Source organism: Chaetodon trifascialis, chromosome 1 (genome assembly GCF_039877785.1).
Source record: "Chaetodon trifascialis isolate fChaTrf1 chromosome 1, fChaTrf1.hap1, whole genome shotgun sequence".
Taxonomy (NCBI): domain Eukaryota; kingdom Metazoa; phylum Chordata; class Actinopteri; order Chaetodontiformes; family Chaetodontidae; genus Chaetodon; species Chaetodon trifascialis.
Genome location: NC_092056.1, coordinates 4,471,504 through 4,489,924, shown reverse-complemented (window position 1 = coordinate 4,489,924; position 18,421 = coordinate 4,471,504). Strand labels below are relative to the sequence as shown.

Genomic DNA, 18,421 nt, shown 5'->3' with positions numbered 1-18,421 from the left:
AAAAACAGATTCAATCACGTGCAGACAAGCTGTTTACCAAGAGCAGTTTTAGATTTAGAAGTGTTCCTGAGCCCATGTAGTAATTTCCTTTATACAATCATGTGTTCACAAAGGGGTGAACCTCGCTCCATCCTCGCTTGTGAACATCTGAGCCTTTCCATGATGCCCCTTTCAAACCCAATCATGATACTATCACCTGTTACCAATGAACCTTTTTTACCTGTGGAATGATCCAAACAGGTGTTTTTGGAGCGTTCCACATCTTTCCCAGTCTTTAGTTGCTCCTGTCCTAACTTGATTGAAACATGTTGGTATCAAATTCAGAATAAGCAAATATTTACACATTTTTCCAGAAGTAACCCGGAAGGTAGAAACTTTTTTGACGTAGACTTTCTCGGCAGATTCCTAATAGGCCCACTAGCTACATGGTTAGCTAAGCTAACTAGCTAACAGCAGCTAGTAGCTACAGCCAAAGCTAGCTAGCAGTGAACTGCTGTTAGCATTCACTTCATTGAAGTGCTGCCCCCTATTTGTTTGAAATAAACTTCTACAGGGGGCCAATTTTTACACATTGTTCCTTTAATGCAGCCTTTTGAAACATTGCATTTGGGTAATATTTCACTCAGTTTAGCATCATAGTTAAAATCATGCTTTGCAGCTGAACTTTGTTCAAACACTCAAAACTTTTTTTTTTTTCTTTTATTGGAGATTGGAGAGTCATTATTACATCTTAGGTTTGAATATTTTATTTGGGGTAAACATGACAACTTTAATTATGATCTGGAATAAGCTTTCACAGGACATATAATGTCCTGTAAAAGCTTGTCCCTCTTCAACCCTAAATTTCACATTTTTGATCCTGCCAGAAACAACATACACATAACATCTTATTCCGGTGTGTTATGAATTAAACCATGTCATACAGTAGGATTACAAAAAAGAAAAAGTGAATATAACTTGTGGTCTTGTCAGCCCAATCCTGATGGCGACAGAGGCTGTCCCTGCTACATTACAGTTAGTTGAAATATTGGCAATTGAAAGATGTATGTGATTAACTTTTTCTTTTTTTGTAAACGATTGTGCTATTAGGCAACAAATTTAATGCATGGGGACATATTTTCCAAATGCTGCAAAGTTAAAACATCACGAAATCGTTCTTGAACGCTTCTGTTTGTAGTTTTCACTTTCCCCACAGTCCGTGAAGGCAACACCGTATCGCAGCATCGCCGGACCTCAGGTGTCTGCTTGTTGGGCGGCCGCGCGGCGGAGCCGATGGAGGAAATATAAGCGGCGGCATGGCGGACAGAGAGAAGAGGAAAGCCAGCCCACCGTCTGGCCGCAGCATTCAGGTGAAATCCCCGACCAGCCTCAGGTAGGAGCCCCGGCGGAGGGAGCCTAAAGAGGGGGGCCGAGCCGCCCCCCCTGGAGGCTGAGCCAGCGCGGCTCCCTGAAGGTGCTGATGCTGGCTCCTGAAGCCGCCGCAGCTGCGCTCAGCTCTGCGGATTGAAGTCGCGATGTGTTGTTGAGTCGCATGTTTTGTGTTTGGGCGTGTCTGCTCCCGGAGGACCGAGACGGGCTGTGTGTTCATGCAGCGACCATAACCATGCATTTTTTAATATGTCGCATAGTTTGGGGGAATCTGCTCCAACCAACCCCTCTGAAATAACTGCACGAGTTCCAGCTTCGAATAATGACTTTAATTTTTTTATGTATGGCCTTATTGGCAGCTTTATTGTATTTTTCAGTACATCAGTATTACTGACCGATAGTTCTCCTCTACTGTAGCTTCATTATCAGCTTGATTTGCCACGAAAATATTGTTTACTGCTGTGATCACTGATGTTACTCCAATCAGTGACTTAATGTGTCTGTGTTGCATATTAATCTCCTATCACTGTAGCAGACAATTAGAGAAAGTTATTGTGTGTGCAGGACTTATCAGAGCTATAGCAGTGCCTCATCACTATTTCATTTTTTCTGATAAAGGCTGTTTTTGGTCTTTTTTGGCTGAACTTTAAAGTTTAAAACAAGCATTGTAAATAATATTTTTATGCTCGACCCAACACAAGCCTGTGGGTTTGGAAAGAAACAAACATCTCTGCTCCTGCCTCATAGCTTCATGTTTATTTGCATGTGTATTTGCATAAGAAATGAATGTGCATGTTAGTGGTGATTCAGCTCATAGTCAGTGTCTGCCACTGAATGAGTTCATGGCAATTTTCACATACAGCTGCTTTGAGGTCATTTATGCTGGTGCTGCTTATAAATGAGTATTTTCTGCTTTTTCCTGTTTCATATCGGGCTTGGACTGTTGTCCACACTGAAGAATCTTTTTGAGCAGTGGGAATTTGCAATGGACTTTTTATTGTATAGAATGAATCAATAATCAGCAGCATAAAAACATAATTGATAGGCTAGTCAATAATGAAGATAGTATTGCAGAGTTGAAGTGTAGATGACCCAGAGTTCAACACGTCGGTGATCAGTCAGAGCTAATTCAACCTACAGAGCAGCTCAACCTGTTAGAGAGCTGAGCAGGGTGAGGGATTAGCTGCAAGCATTAACACGTATGCACACGCACACGCGCATGCACACACACACGTGCATGCACACACACAGAGGTTCTTACAGCGTTGCATGAGGAGAAGCTGTGATTTTTCAGTGGTATTAATGGGTGGATGGAGGCTTGTGATCAATATTCCCCAGTGAGACTGCAATACACACACACACACACACACACACACACACACACACACACACACACACACACACACACACACACACACACACGCAGAAGCACACACCCTCAGGCTCAGTCTGTCCCTGTCTCATTAGCTGAGCTGCAAACAGGCAGATCCACAACCGTCTTTCTTCAGATTTTCATCACAGCGACTTCTGAGCCGTCCCAGCAGTGTTTGATTTGTCTGACCTAAAAACATGGAAAATAAAATAACTCAAATTTACACCGAACAAAAATCAAACCATGAGGGGAAAACAAGCAAAATAGCAGCAGTGCGGCGAATTTAAGAAGCGTCTCTGGTCCAAGTGTAAACTAAAGCGTTGTATAATCACCAAAATTCAAACACTAAGACCCAAAACAGTACAGCTGGGCTACTGAAGCAGAGCCATTAATGCTGTTAAAGATTAGCTGTAAGTCATATTTATTTATGGATGTACTTTTAGCAGACACACGGTAAAAATAAAATACAGTTTATCATAAAACTTAATAAGAAATTCTGTCAGCTGTTTAAAAAAAGTTGAAAAGACAATTAAGGAAATATAAACTCCTCACTTTAATTCATTATGGCTTAAAACTTCAACATGTTTTTTGTTTCCCGTCGCGTTATCGGAGGCTGAACTACATTGATTGATATTTCAGAGTTGTAGTTGACTCGAGAGGGAAGCCAGATAATCCACAAGCTGAGGTTTGGCTCGGTCCCAGAGCAGCCATATGTTGCCGTGTTTTCCTCCATCACCCTCCCTGCCTCCGCACACTGTGGTCGAATCCTCCGTCTCTCCCCGACCTGCTGCTGCGACGGATCAGACCGGCGATCTGCCGCCGTCTGTGCAGCTCTTTATGTGGAGCTATTCAGCGAGCGAGATACAGGAGCAGCTCGCCTTCACATCCGGAGTCAGTGCATGGTTTCCTCAGCTTTTCAGACCCCATTCTGAGGGCCTTAAAATGACACAGTGGCACTAACAGTTAGACAGCAGCAAGCGCTTGCAGGTAACGATATTCACACTGATGACAGAGAAGTAAAAAAAATATACTGTTTTAATGACATTTCTCGCGTTCATCGCACCTGCAAAGTGCTGCTGTTGGCTGAAAACTGCATTTGAAGTAGACTCACACATTCAGTATCAAAGGACTGAGATCAGAATTTGGCTCCAAAACTAAATCAGGACGTCTCTGCTGTCTGCTTTTCTGCGTGAGTGTTATAGTTCAGTACTTTCTAAGACCTAGGCTATGTTTTTGGTGTTTCTGCTGCTGTCACTGGAGCTGGGCTTGACCAATGAGTGACTTCATATTTCATATCAACTATTTAGGCGAACTGTGCCTTTAAATTCTCCCACGCTGCATTGATCATCTGTAGCACAAGAGGGCATCACAGGAGATTCTTTCACACTATTAGCACAGTGTTTATATCCGTGTGTGTGTGTGTGTGTGTGTGTGTGTGTGTGTGTGTGTGTGCGTGTACGCGTACATGTGTGTGCAATGCAGCATGTAAGGAGCAGCAGGAGCGTGTCGGATTGCAGTCCATTTTGTGGTGGATTAAGGGCATAGTCGGAACTGGGAACTCATGTTGGTATCTGTGACAGATCAGACCAGACCTAACCCGCCAGAGATGAAACTAATCCTTCTCACGTGCAGTTCAATATTCACCTCATCTTAAATGACAACATGCTCGTCTCCCTAAACAGTCAGAAACGTGAGCAGCAGTGAATGACTTCATGGAAACTTAGATTTTGTTGTCTCTGTTTCTGTGGGTTGGATGAGTGATTTCATTGCTGTGTGTTGAGACATCTTGTTGACATCAGCTGGCTGTTGGGAGCGATTGTTGGTGGTATGAAATCGCTTTAAACTGGATTCCAGATGCTTGGACCGTCTTGTTCAGTCTTTTCAATTTTTCTAGCTGTCTGTGATCTGACGTCTTCTTCGTCGTAACGCACTCTGGCACCTACAGATTTCATTTATGTCCAACTATCTCGCAGCAGCAGATACATTTTGGAGGAAGGAACAATGACCAACGAATGAGAACGTGTTGGAAGGAACATAATGAAGAGATTTTGTTAATTTCCATATCTGGAAAATTGCAAAAAAGTTCCCAATCTTGCTCTTCAATATTCACTGTTAGTGATTACAGCATTGTTAAACCCTGCACGTTGTCACAGCGCTTGGTTAAGGTTAGGACAGATCACAGTTTGATGTACTTGGATTTAACTGTCTTTGAATAGTGTCTAAATAGCCCGCTGGCAAAAACTGATGACTACCTTTTGAATTATTCAGTTTTCCTGCATTGTCATGTAGGAGAGGAGTGTACTCAGATGTATTTCGAAGATAATCTGCATTTAGCTTGAATTTTACAATTGCAGGATATTCAGGAAATCATGAAAATGCTTGTAATGCGTTTTAAAATGCGCAGATCACTGAATGATCAAACTGAATGCGCGGACGTGTCCATGATTTCCTCCCTCGCTCATTCATTTGCATACGCTCTTTCCTTTCTTTCATCTTTTCACTGCAGCCTCCACACTTGACATGACTGTGCTGACGAGATCTGCTCAGGCAGATGGATTCACGGGGTGTGGGATGTGAGAGGGAAGGGAGATGAGGGAGGTTAGGCGGGTTTTGAAGAGTCGCTTTCGCTGATTCGCTGCATCCGTATTTCACTTTGATGTTTTCTTCTAAAAAAAAAAACAAAACCAAACAAAACAACATCTGATTTCAGGGTTTTTCACAGGGATTAGCTTGTAGTTTTCCTTGCTGTCTTTTCTCCACACAGAGAATTTAAATTGAGTTGATCTGAATTTCACCCACAGCAGAAGCTGACAGAGTGGACAGTTATTGCTCTGTTTGCAGTTCCCCCCACGCTGATTATTTACTGCTGTCGCTCAATTCTGCTGACACGGCACGTTCCATCTAATGGCACTTCCCCTCTGCTTATACAGTGCTTCTCTCTCTCTCTCTCTCTCTCTCTCTCTCTCTCCTCTCCTCCTCCTCCTTAACCCAAAACCGGAGCAATCATAAATTCCCTAGCCTTTACAGAATTTACATTCATTCTCTAATATTGGTGTCTTTTATTAGAGCCAGGCTTATATTAGATACTCTTATTCCTATTTTTATTGCTTTTCAAAGTATTTTTAATACTAAATATTGCATTTTAGTAAGACACTCTGCTTTCATTTTAATTTGCCGAGCATGCTCTCCTCAGATTTTGTTTAAGCACCGATCGGCCACAACATTAAAACCACTGACTAGTGAAGTGAAAGACATTGGTCATCATTGGGTCCCGGCATTCACCAATCACTTAACATCGTTGCAGACCAAAAACACCCCCAAGGCAACGGCTCTCCCCGACAGCAGCGGCCACCCCCAGCAGGACAGTGTGCCCCGCCACACTGCAAAAACTGCTCAGTGTGGCTTAAAGAACACGACAAAGAGCCCGAGGCACTGACCCGGCCTCGGCCTGCCAGCGTCCTGGTGCCAGACACCACAGGACCCTCCCAGAGGTCCTGTCAGGGCCCTGACAGGTCAAAGCTGTTTTGGCAGCACCAGGGGGACCTACACTAAGCTAGGCAGGTGGTTTTAATGCTGCGGCTGAGCGGTGTATGAATCATCGTATGAATCACATAAGCATATTTTTCTATTTTTCAAAACAGAGTGAAAAACCTTTTTTTTTCCACCTATCTGTCACATGATGTCGCCTGTGTGGGTGTTTGAAGCTCTTCTGGAGCGTGCATGTGTGCGTGCATGCGTGCGTGCGTGCGTGCGAGCTCCATAGGCTCTGGCCGTTTGCCGAGGACGTGCTGTATAGCCGTATGTCTGAGCGTTGGTAGCTCACAGTGTTGTAAATCAAGGATTTAGTGTCTTTGACCTTTCTGAGGGAATGTTTAAAGGGATGTTAAAAGCATCTGGTTTTCCAAAGCTTTTACTTTTGCCTGTGCAGCTTCATGTGTTAAGCTGCCAAATCAATGTTTCAAATATGAACATGTGGACAAATGAAATGAGTGTTTTTGTCAGCTGGAGCCACATTTTTCGATTTCTTCACAACAGCGCAAAGACACACGTTGACAAACAGCTGATACATTAGTGCGTCATAAAGTTCTTCTAGCTTTGGTAGTGTCGTTAATTACCTGTTATATGTCCAGCAGGCACAGAGCAGCGTAATTAAGACGTGAATAATATTCGGCCCTTTAGCTGCATAGCGTTCCCCTTTTTTCACCAGCTTGTCGCTCAACTCAGTTGCCATGTTGACATTATATGTTTCTGCATATCGCAGATATGTTGAAACATTTCTTTATGTTTCAGTTTTATGTTGTGACAGTGCTGTGGTTAAGGTCTGGCTTTAGGTACAAAAACTACTTTGTTAGGGTGAGGATGCCCAGCTTTGTCACTGCAAACATGGCTGAGAAATCTCATTAAAAAAGCACAAACTATTGTGGAAATGTGGATATAATACATCTAAAATGTGCTGATTTGACGTACCTGTGGCTTGCAGACAAGTTCCATGCCAGTATTTTATTCTGGCGACTGAGCCGATTCACTAACTTTTCACAGTAGACATTGTTATTGTATTAGTATTATAGAAAAATATTGGTCAGTGTCGCTTCAACAGTCTGTATTTGTGTAATAAGCATATTCTCCTTAGCCACATTAGCAAACTGAGACGCACGTCCTTGCATAATGTATTTATTGATGCCTTCAGTGGCTAAAATTAGCACGATGCTCCCGTGTACAGTGTTATTGCTAACATACAGTACATTTGCTTTGGCCTGTGCTTTGCTGGCAGGAGCTTCTAAGGTCTGCAGGGTTGACCGGGTTAATGGACTGAACAGTTCACTTCATGTGGGCGTGCACAACACTCCACACACAGACATTGATTTTCAGAGGAAGCTTAACCACCTGCCTAAACTAACAAAGACCAGCACAGGTTAAAGGATGATTCTGCTTTGTTGTAAGTTTACCTTATTTTCATAGGTTTGGATTTTATCTCTGTCAGCAAGAATCGTGTATTCATCAAGCTGATGGCTGAAATCTGTGGTTTTACAAAGAGTGCCCAGATGATGAAGCAGGTTTTACTCTGAACCATATGAGCAAAAGCAAACAGGGAAATTATTACCAGTTCGCTACATCCATCACAGTTTATAGACTGACTTCTTGGTTCGATACACTACAGTTATCTTAGCTGTGCAACTTCAATTTTCCTGCATAATGAGGCATTATTACATTTTAGGTTGTTTTCAGTTCTACCGTAAAATAAATGGAGATGCAATAAAGATAAAAAGAACATAAATTTAAATCTGGATAAACTGCTGGCTTGTTTACAACCTCTCTGGTCTTGTGTTTTATCCCCAGTCAGTCATCTTTTTTCAGTTTCGCTGTGTTGTACCTCTGGAGTGTGTAATGCTATCATAACTCCTCAAGATGAACAGAAGTACAAGAATAAACCCATGTTGTAACAACCTGGTATTTTCCTTTAAGAGGATGAATGGAGAGAAAGACAGAAGGGAAAATTAGTGGTGAGTCTTACGATCAATGAGCCTCGTGAATAATTGAGCACCACGGCGTTTTGCAGAGAGACAGGCAGGCAGAGAGGAGGAGAGAGGAGTGTCCTCGTGTGCTGATGTTTCTTCTGTTTGGGCTCGCCGTGGCGTTGGATGTTCTGCTAACAGCAGCACTTTCCTGCAGTGGCGTAGTAAATCTGATGCACACAGGACAGAGTAAACATCAGATACAGAGAGAGAGAGAGAGAGAGAGAGAGGGAGGAGGAGATTATATAACACTACTCCTCTGTGGCATATTCAGCTCCTTTGCTTTAAATAATTCCCCCCTCTATCTCGCTCTCCTTCGGATGAGCGGCAGCAGCAGCGGGGCTCTGAATCGGACGCCTCTCCCATCGACCCGGACAAGCTGCACCCCTCCTCCCTCTCCTCCGGCTCTCTTCCTGCTTGCCCCTCCCTCTCTCCCACCCTCCCTCCTTCACTTTCTAACCCTCTTGCTCCTTCTCCTCCTCCTCCTCCTCCTCTCCTCTCAGCTGTGGATGCCCTCCTCACTTACAGTATGGACTCGGGAGGGGAAGGAGAAGAGGGTTGGATGGAGGACCAGTGGGAGAAATGGTAGGGCATCTCTCTCGTTTCTTCTGTGGTGTTGTTTTACTGGCATGCAGCAACATGGCTGTGTGTGACCTTGTGAGTGTGTAAATGCTAACATGCCTGTTTCTTGCTGTATGTCGTCTCCTTGCATCTTACAGCTCAGTGCAGGCATGCCCTTGAAGGGGAGTGGATGCATATGGCTGTGTGTATGTTTGTGTCTAAAGAGGAGACGTAGAGCATGCAGCAGAGGTGGCTGGTTCATGCTGACCAAAAATAGGACCAGGGAAGCCACAGAGGAGAACACAAATCCCTCTTTATGTTGGTGTGTGTGCATTATGGCAGCACGCTGATGGAGGTGAATGTGTGTTTCAAATTCATTCGCGCAATGTGAGATTTGTATCTGCAGAGTTTGTTTTCATACAGCGGATGATGGAGGTGGAGGTTGTTTTATCTGGATGTGGTGAATTTGACAGGACGGTCCTGATCCTGATCCTGATCCTCGTCCTGGTCCCGTCCTTGCAGGAGGACGATGCTGATGAATGACAGACAGCATGCAGCCTTGTAATCTCTCAGTGGGAGCGTGAACGTGTGACTTATTGGGGCGAGATGGTGGGAAAAAAAAGACATGGCGAGGGTTTACATGCATCTGCTGTGACGACTCAATGCTGGTCTTAATGTGTATGAGAGTGACTGATAGCAGGTGCTGGTCCTGTGAGGCTGGAACATGACAAGTGTAAACTACCTCTAGTTGTGTGGGTAACATGACTGTCCTGCTTCCACTGATGCGTTAGCAAATATTGCAATAAATAAAGTAGAATGATATAATTATTTAGGAGGAGACTGGATTCAGCTTTTCACATATTGGTGGGTATTGGTCCATTATTTGAGGCTCATTTGCATTTTATCTACGCTATACAGTCCATACTATAAACTGCATAAACGTGTCATTTTGGGAATATAACTTGTGTGCCTGTGGGAACAGAAAATCCTGTCATCAAATCAGGGTAAACTTAAAAAAAACCTGTTAAAACAAAAACTGATGACCCTTATTGATATCTGACCACTCATGCTACACTTACACAAAAACTGCAGTCAGCATTTACCACCAAGCAGTAAGTAAATACAGTGCTGTTTGTATCAGGGTCATAGCTGGATTCAGATAAAGACTAATGAGCTGGCCGGGCCCATCATGGCCTGAGCGCGAGGTCATGCTGTCCTTCATTAGCACAGGCAGAGAGGCAAGCCGAGGAGGCTCAAACATGGCAGTAGGCTGCCCTGTCACCCCCCGCCGTCAGAATAATGCAGGAGTTTTTCCCAAATCCTTAGCAAAACAAACTGGAACATCCGTCCTGCAGTGTTATTGCCCCCGATGTCATTTTACAACACAAACTGTAGACATAGTGTCTGTGATTTCACGACTCTGAGGGGACAGCTTGGAACCTGGACTTTATCCACCAGCTGTTATTTTGTCAGTTATGTGGGATCCAGAATATCTGAATTTTGGAAGCAGATTGTTGCTGAGGAATGACCACAGAGCAACAGCTGAGTCAGTCAAGGCAAACAATCAGCAATTTAAGCCTTTAAACCAGTAAACACAGTGCAGGTCAGTGATGCACCTTAAAACACAGGGTGTCATCATCAGGGGATCACAGAAGCCAATTAAAAATCAAAGTTACTGTTCTTAACACTGCGGCAGTGGGAGAAAGATCATGCATGCTGAGAATGGGTCATCATTGAATAGCGCATAAAATATTAAAATCACCCCTGGAGACATGAACTCAAGGCTTAAGACACATTAGAAGTAAAATTAGCCGAGTCTCCGACACCTTGTGGGAAAGAACTTATATTTTCAGAGATGTTTGGCATCGTCTGAGTTAGATTTGGTACCGCACCTGCAATCGCTTCAAGCTTGTAGACTTTTATACACATACATGCTGCTCTGAACGTCACTGAGGATGTTCTCTGCCAAAACAATTCTACAGCTATAAGCTGTATTTGCAGGTTGTTTATTTTCTGTATGTGTGCTTTTAACACTTTCAGAAGTAGAAAGTGAAGCGTTGGAGCCACGCACGAGACAACAAGCATGTAGCGTCACAAGTGCTGCCCTCATAAGATGAAGCATGATTCATACTTTTATGGCCCAAGCGTCCTCTGCAGTGAATACAAGGTAGACAACAACTGGATTTCCAACAGATTTCGCAATTGACTCCACTTGTCCAGCAGAGGCGCATACTGCTGTATATCAGGATGCTGATATGACACCTAGTGAGGGTCCTGTGAGGTAACAGTGTCACGGTGATGATGTTGGGGTTGTTACTACGGTCCGACTGATTTGCTGCGTCTCAGTTTCGGAGACGATGTGTCACAGGGACGTCTGACCTGGAGAGCTCAGCTGCTGAGTCAGCCTGCATTGATCACGGAGGCTGTTGTGAGGTGATGGGTTTGCACTGTACAACAATACAATCCCAGAGGAGACTAATGAGGAAAGTTAGGGTTCTGTGTTTTCTAGGGTGCTGTTGGGTCCATTTAATGATCGTTCAGGAAAAAAGTTCCTAAGCATCCTCTGTGGGTGAGTTTCATATAGGTGCAATGACCTGAGTGTTAGGGGGACACAGTGGTAAAATCTCAACTGCATCTATTGGCTCTTAGAGGCCAACCCAGCTCTCTTCCTGGACTCATCACATTGCTCGCCGTGGTGTTCAGTCCAGATGGTCTGATGGGTGGTCAAACCCACGGGAAGTGATCATCTCGAGGTCCGCTGCACTTGATGAAGTCGCTGCTTCTCTTCCAACACTGAGGACTGGATTTCTGTTCTAGGCTGCCAGGGCTGTCCAGGCTCCCTGGCCCAATTAAACCCCTGATCCTGCCCCAGTATCATCCATAGCCACCAACTAAAATACAAAAATTAAAATTCTTTGGAGAAAAATCTCATACTTCTTCCATTTCACTGGCTAACGGGCTATTCACTGCAAAACTTTGACTGGGAAAACATAAATATAGGCTCTTCCAATCTTCGCGTTTCAAAGTGTTTCTTGTGTTTCGTGGGGAATCGAACCCACTGACAGGAATAAAATTTGTAAACGGGTAAGATACAGACAGAATTTTAGTTTAAAATGCTCAACAAATGAACTTAGATTATCAACAACAAGTGAAGACACTAACAGTGTTGACTGATGTGTTGCAGAGATATCCACTGTGGCTAGCATGCTAACCAGCTAGCTGTCCTGTCCCATCATATCACTTTATACCTCAAGACACCACAGTATGCTCCCCCAGCTGGGAGATGTGTGCGAGTTTGTAACACTTTGCATGCTCTCATAGCTTTTTTAGTCTAATAAGTAAATCCAAAAAATCTAAAGAAAGAAAGTGTTCTTACACCTGTTGTCCTTATTAAACTGAAAAATAGAGCCGTGCGCCTTCTGAATTTAAGTTGACCTCTTTTACCAAATTAAGACGAGCTTAATTGCCAAGGTAATTCATCGCAAAACACACTTCATTCAAACTCGACACGGCTCTCTGACCCAGCCTGCTGTGTCTTCATCATCCCAGGAGTCAGAGTCCTGTTTGGAGCCGCTGTAAATCATCGTTTTCCCCGTCGTCTAACTGGCCTCCCTCGGTCCTGGAGGCTGCGTTCGGTCCTGATGTGGCTTGTGTTCACATTATACGTTTAAGGATATCTGTATAGAAACAGCCAGTCCTCTCGCTGATGATCTCATTTGCTTATATAGCTCATATAGAAGCCCTAGCATTAAATTCAGTCTTTCATAACCAGTCACTGTCAGCAATTCCATTTTCCAATGTTGTGAGATCTGAAGAAAAACAAAAAACGTATTTTTTTTTGCTGCAATAAACCAACCAGATCCGACCAACAAAAGGAACCTTGTAATTGTTCATATAAATGAAGAAAACTTGTCATTGGAGGTTTTCACGCTGCAGCCGTGACGCGCTCTGTTTGACGTGATCGTGCTTGACATTGTCCGCCCTGCATGCTACCCTGTAATGTCTGATCCTTGATGTGTGACAACGTAATTTGCTCTGTATTATACACTCTGTTGGTTTTCCTCTGGTGTCTGCGTCCCTCCTTACCCACAATTCACTGCAGCAAAGGGGTCACCCTGTCCTGTCCAGGTGGTTTATCTCCCGGCACTTAATTTTCGTCCCCCCCCCCCCCCCCGCATTCATTTTTGTCCCGGTGACTCTCTCCGTCGTCTCGCTGTCCGCTGCCTCTGTTTGCTCTTTCCTCTGGGTTTGATCTCAGCGCTTGTTGACCACTCTTTAGACTCCTCTCCTCTTTTGTCTTTGTAAAGCCCCAATTATACAGTTCAGAGTGACATCGGACATGCGGCTGATCGGCTCTGATTGGCATTTACGCATCATGTTTGCAGTCTTTCATTTCATCCTTTCATTTCCTTTACTCTCCTGCCCTCCACCGAACTCCTCCTTCCTGTAAGTGATGCTGATAACAGAGGGACACTCAGGAGTATATTGATTTTGTTCCTTTCCCAGGCCTCTGTCTGTATTGTAATAGATTGCATTTGTAGTGAACTGATAAGCTTACAGTTTTTGTTTTTCAAAAGCAAAGCAGTGTGTCTCTGCTAAAGCCTGTCAAATGTGATTAGGACAAGAAAAGGTTCAGGTGGCGCCTCAAGTCACATGCTGTTGCTCAGTGCTGGTCGTGTCCAGTGGGGAAAGACAAGAAGAGCTGGAGACATGTTGGCAGAACTGATTTACTTGAATGATAACCTTGCTTTCAGTCAATGTGAGGCATTTGGGTGCTGCTGGAAAAATGGGACACGACTGTTTTCAGTAATATTTTCACTTAATCTTTTAAAGAAAGAGTCCCAGTGACTCTGTCTGTGAATGCTTCATCCATCCATCCATCCATTATCTATACCGCCTATCCCTTTCGGGGTTGCGGGGGGCTGGAGCCTATCCCAGCTACAATGGGCGAGAGGCGGGGTACACCCTGAACCGGTCGCCAGCCGATTGCAGGGCCACATGAAAGGACAAACAAACATGTGAATGCTTCACTTAATTATATTTATATTGAGGTAACAGCATTTGTGTGCAGTTATTTCAAGTAATCTACAGTTTTTAAAGTACTTAAATATACATCAAGTGATAATTTGAGACGAAATCAGAGAATTAACACCACCAACCCTGCCGCTCCACACAGCTTTAAGCCTCTTGTGGCTAACTGTCTTGGTTCTGCAGTCGCAAAAAAAAAATCTCATTGCAGCTTAAAATGAAAGCAAATTTAAAGAATTAAGTGTAATGCTTTTGTCACTCCATATTTTCACTGTCCACAAATCCTGTAAAAGGGCTGAAACCAACAATGCATTAGTCCATCAAGTACTGCTGGAGTTTTGACCCCAACAAACTTTATCCAAAACATACAATTTTCTAAAACTCCACTCTGGTTTTCAGGAGTAGAGAGTCATTTGTTGGGAACGATTTTCAATCGTGAAAGAATACACATCAGCAGCAGCATGGTGTACCGTATGCAGGATTCTCCCAAATACACGGTAGTTGTATTCATGGAAATGAAGTGCAAAAGTGTCGCTCACTGATGTGCTTTAGTGGATTTTTTGGTCAACAAAAGTGGTTTAATGTCCAAGAGAATTAAGCTGTAACAGGCTTTGGTGACACACATAATACTTGTTAGTAGGATCACTTTATTGGTTTTGGTTTTTCCACTTTTTAATTCTAGTAGCAGTAATAATTGATCTGATTGCTGCTGCTACACAACTTTACATTAAGGTGGCATTTTAGAAAATCAACCCTGGGTGACAAATACAAAGACACCAAAAATTTTATTGTTGCTTCCAGTTGGACGATTGTTCAGTGAAGGTACCTGGTGATTTCTTAATCTCTCTTTCTTTGTCTCAGTCAGGTGTCCATATATTCCCATCTGAGGCCCTTTACTCCCTAACAATAGATCCACATCCTCTCTGGTCTTCTTCTCTGTCTTTCTCGTGCTCCCCTTCCATCCTTCAGCCCTTCTGTCCTGCCTCCTTCGGGGCCTCATTATAGAGGTAAACAGATGCTTCTACCCACGCTGTTTAACTCCCACACCCATCATCTGACACGTGATGGCTAAAGACGGCCGCAGCTGTGCGTACTTTTTCAAGAGCAGACAGCTGCAGTATCGATGGAGCCAGAAATGACATTAGCATCATGCAGCAACAGGGGGATCGTAGCTCTCCGAACTCACCAGGTCTGTCTGACAGCTTGCTGTTATGCTCCTTGTGATCGCTGTCATCTTCTCTTTCCTCCCTCTAATAACATTTTCCTGCTGTATGTTACGCCCAGGAGGCTGCTGGGTAAAGAGATAAAAGGCGGACATAATTACAGATGGGGAAAACTGAGGCATTGTTTACTGAAAGCTAATTGAATCCTGCCGCAGACAGCAGGACAGTTCATTTCCCTGCCTGACACAGGAGTGATGTCCAGGGTTGCTGCAAGAGCAATCAAGACCTTATGTTCCTCCCTGCAAAATATCAATAGTTTCTTCCTTGGACAGCCAGAAGCACACTGTGTCGTCGGACACTGATTCAGAGAATCTTGTTGTTTGTAGTGAAAGCATTGTTCAGCTTTTATAGAGCAGTGTTTCCTCTACATTCATTTAGGAGTGACGGGCCACCATTCCTAAATCCTAGCCGCTGCTCCTTCAAATTTCTTTTTGTTTTTCCTTTTCTTGGAAAATAGGGCAGCGACTTACCGGAGAAAAGGTAGACTTATTAGCTTAGGATAACTCATAATAGAATTTACAAGTTAAATAGACATTTGCAAAATATTGAGGGCCAGCTAACGTTACGTAACATATCGGCAGCTTAAGTTAATTGGGCCCGGTGCCAACTCAGTGTCGCTAACGTGAGTAAACTAATTGATAGCATTATGCTAATATCTACACGCCATGATGTAACTGCTGACTGCATTTTCAGATGAGCTTCTTCAAATATTTCTCTAAGAAGAGAAAGACAGCTGATGAAGATGACGCCAGTCAGTAGTGATGTGTCGGTCGCGAACGAAATGGCCCTTAGAGCCGCTCTTTGAGGTGATCGATCGGAGCCGGAGCGCAGACGTTTTGTTTTTTTGTTGGGTTTTTTTTTTCCAACTTTTTTCTCGTTCAAGCCGCACGTGATTGGTCAACTACATGATGTGCGGTGGCTTCAGGCTGTACACACTGAGCAGGAGGGGGAGGAGCGGGGGTTACAGACACAGCGCACACACACGCTCATGCACGCACACACAGACACATTCGGCCTTTAAAAAGCAATTTTCAACTGGCCATTCAATAAATAAGTTGTAAAAGTAAAATCTGCAGTCAAGTGTCATTTGTTTATGCCGCCTCGGCTCCCTGGAGAGCCTGCCCCCCGCTGCTGAAAAAAATCCTAGAGGAAACACTGTAGAGGTTGGCACACTACTGAGTACCTTGTAGTTATGAGATCAGCTGTTCTGTTGACTTGGAAGTTGTTCCAGCCTGGTCAGATGCATCAACAGCAGTAGGCCAGACTGCCACTCCTGGCCCCCAGATGATAAATCCTAATATGTTTGGTCACCTTGGCTGATTGGCCAGCACCCCTTGCCATGTCAACATATTTCCACTTGCTCCCCAGAGGATTGACCTCTTTGATTGTGGACGCAATTTCTTATTACCCACAAGATACTGTACTTCTTGGCATGTTGCTACAAAGACTGACTGATACACTGAAGCTCCATTATATTTTTGGTCCCATCATGCCGTGCTCCAACAGCTGCAAGAGAAACTGTATTTTCACTGATTCATTCCATGCCTTGTATTCTGAATGGCCTCTACGGCTTCTAGTCTTGTTTTTCTGTTGTGTATTTGTAACAACATAGAAATTGTATCTCTGGGAAAGTAACTTAGTCCAGCCTTCTCTCAAGTCTCAAGTGTTGATTTTAGTTACAGCGTGCCCATAGACTGAGCCGCCATCTGTGATGATGCATTTCCCTTCCACTCCGCTACCGCTATGATTCAGTCTTCTCATCACTGGGTGGCTTTATCCAGGCTGCTAATGCTTAATCAGCAGCCAGATAAACACTCAGCTTCCCACTACATTACCCCCACCAGTCATATACTGTGTCTGTTGTTGTCATTGACTGGGAATATAAGACCGCTTCCTGCTTGTGCTGGCAAGCCTCTGCAGACGTAGTAGATGGAGAAATGTCCAAAAAGTTTCTTGACTGTATTTCCAGTATAAGAGCACATTATTCTTTAAAGGAGTAAGCTTTAGTGGAGTAGTAATCTTATCACTTTACTTTAACCACGGCCCACTAGTCGGCATGTATAATACTATATAAACATGCAGTTAATGGCGTTTAACAGACCATAATGGAGTTTGTATTCATTATTAAACAGTTCAGCTTACAACTACATTATCAGTGTAGTAAACCGTTGATTAACTGTGCATGTACTGGTAATTCCATCCCATTTATTTTCATGAATATTAACCTTATAAAACAAGCTATATACCGGTATGTTCTTTACAGTTTTATGTTGAGCAGTTATGACCAGAGCTTGTGGCCCATGTTCACGTGTGTCATGTGTCACTGGGTTTGGATTTTGGCCCAGTCAGAGAGATAATTCGGTCAAAAAGAGATTTTGAGATGTACTGCAGCTACAGATGAGTACTGAAGGATTACTTTTTTCCCCCCTCTCATCTTTCCCTCTTCCCCTTTTCTTCCTACTTTCCCTAATCTTCCCCTTCAACCAGGTTGACCCATGACATCAGTCTGGATGAGTTTGAAGATGACGACCTGTCGGAGATTACAGAGATCACAGACGAGTGCGGGATGAGCCTCAACTGCAATGGCCCGGATATAAAGGTAAGCTCCTTCCACAAAGAGCAGATTTCATGAAATAAGCTTTCAGTCGACTTGAAAAGTCTTCCACTTTTCAAGAAGTTTTGTGTTACAGTAGCTAATGACCCGGTGTGCATCAGTGAGGGTTCTTTCAATCAGCAGTTCTGCAGACGTAGATTCAGTGGTGGACTTCTTTCCCAGCGACGAGTAGAGAAAAATCATTTCAAATCAGCAGCTTCTCAAAATTACCTGCTGCTCTGATTGGGAGCCATACTAGAGAGGTCGCTTAGAGCTGACAGCATAAACTGAGAGCAGATACTTTCCCTTATCGGGAAAGGGCTGTGTCCTTAGAGCTGTGGAGGTATCTGAACACGGTGGCTCCATACACACAGGTGTAGTGACGGCTGCATCATCGAAACGTGCCATTGTTAGCAGTCTGTTCTGCTGACTTCCAAACATGCTGCAGTCTTTCTGTCAGGATTGTGGCATGATTGTGAGGTGGTGCTGTGCAGTTTTGTGAGTTGCATTCAGGTAATCTGTGCACCTGGGCAATAGCCTGTGCAATATTTTCGGTACATTTTCTTAGGATGATGTTGTTTCTCTTTGTCTTTCTATTATGCCCTTTGTATATACGGTGTTAATTGCACGCACTTGTTGTCTTTTTGAATATTCTATTCACTTATTGATGCTGCTGTGAAATTTGGAATTTCCCCTCGAGGGATGAATAAAGGAATATTGAATTGAATTGAATTGAATTGAATTGAATTGAATTGAATTGAAT

At 43.7% G+C, this 18,421-nt stretch overlaps 1 protein-coding gene across 5 annotated transcripts in view; it reads left to right on the top strand.

Annotated features, from left to right (window-relative positions):
* Positions 1-201: 201 nt before the first annotated feature.
* Positions 202-18,421, top strand: part of mapk8ip1b (mitogen-activated protein kinase 8 interacting protein 1b) — a 52,280-nt gene continuing 34,060 nt past the window's right edge. For 2 of the 5 annotated variants that reach the window (XM_070985212.1, XM_070985133.1), the window contains exons 1-2: positions 1,194-1,372; positions 17,553-17,664. In XM_070985212.1, the coding sequence (XP_070841313.1) occupies positions 1,296-1,372; positions 17,553-17,664 (189 nt within the window). In that variant the 5' untranslated portion in view covers positions 1,194-1,295. Of the gene's footprint in view, positions 1,373-8,555; positions 8,839-17,552; positions 17,665-18,421 lie in introns of those variants that run through there. The other 3 variants (XM_070985298.1, XM_070985376.1, XM_070985456.1) reach the window with 3 other exon arrangements.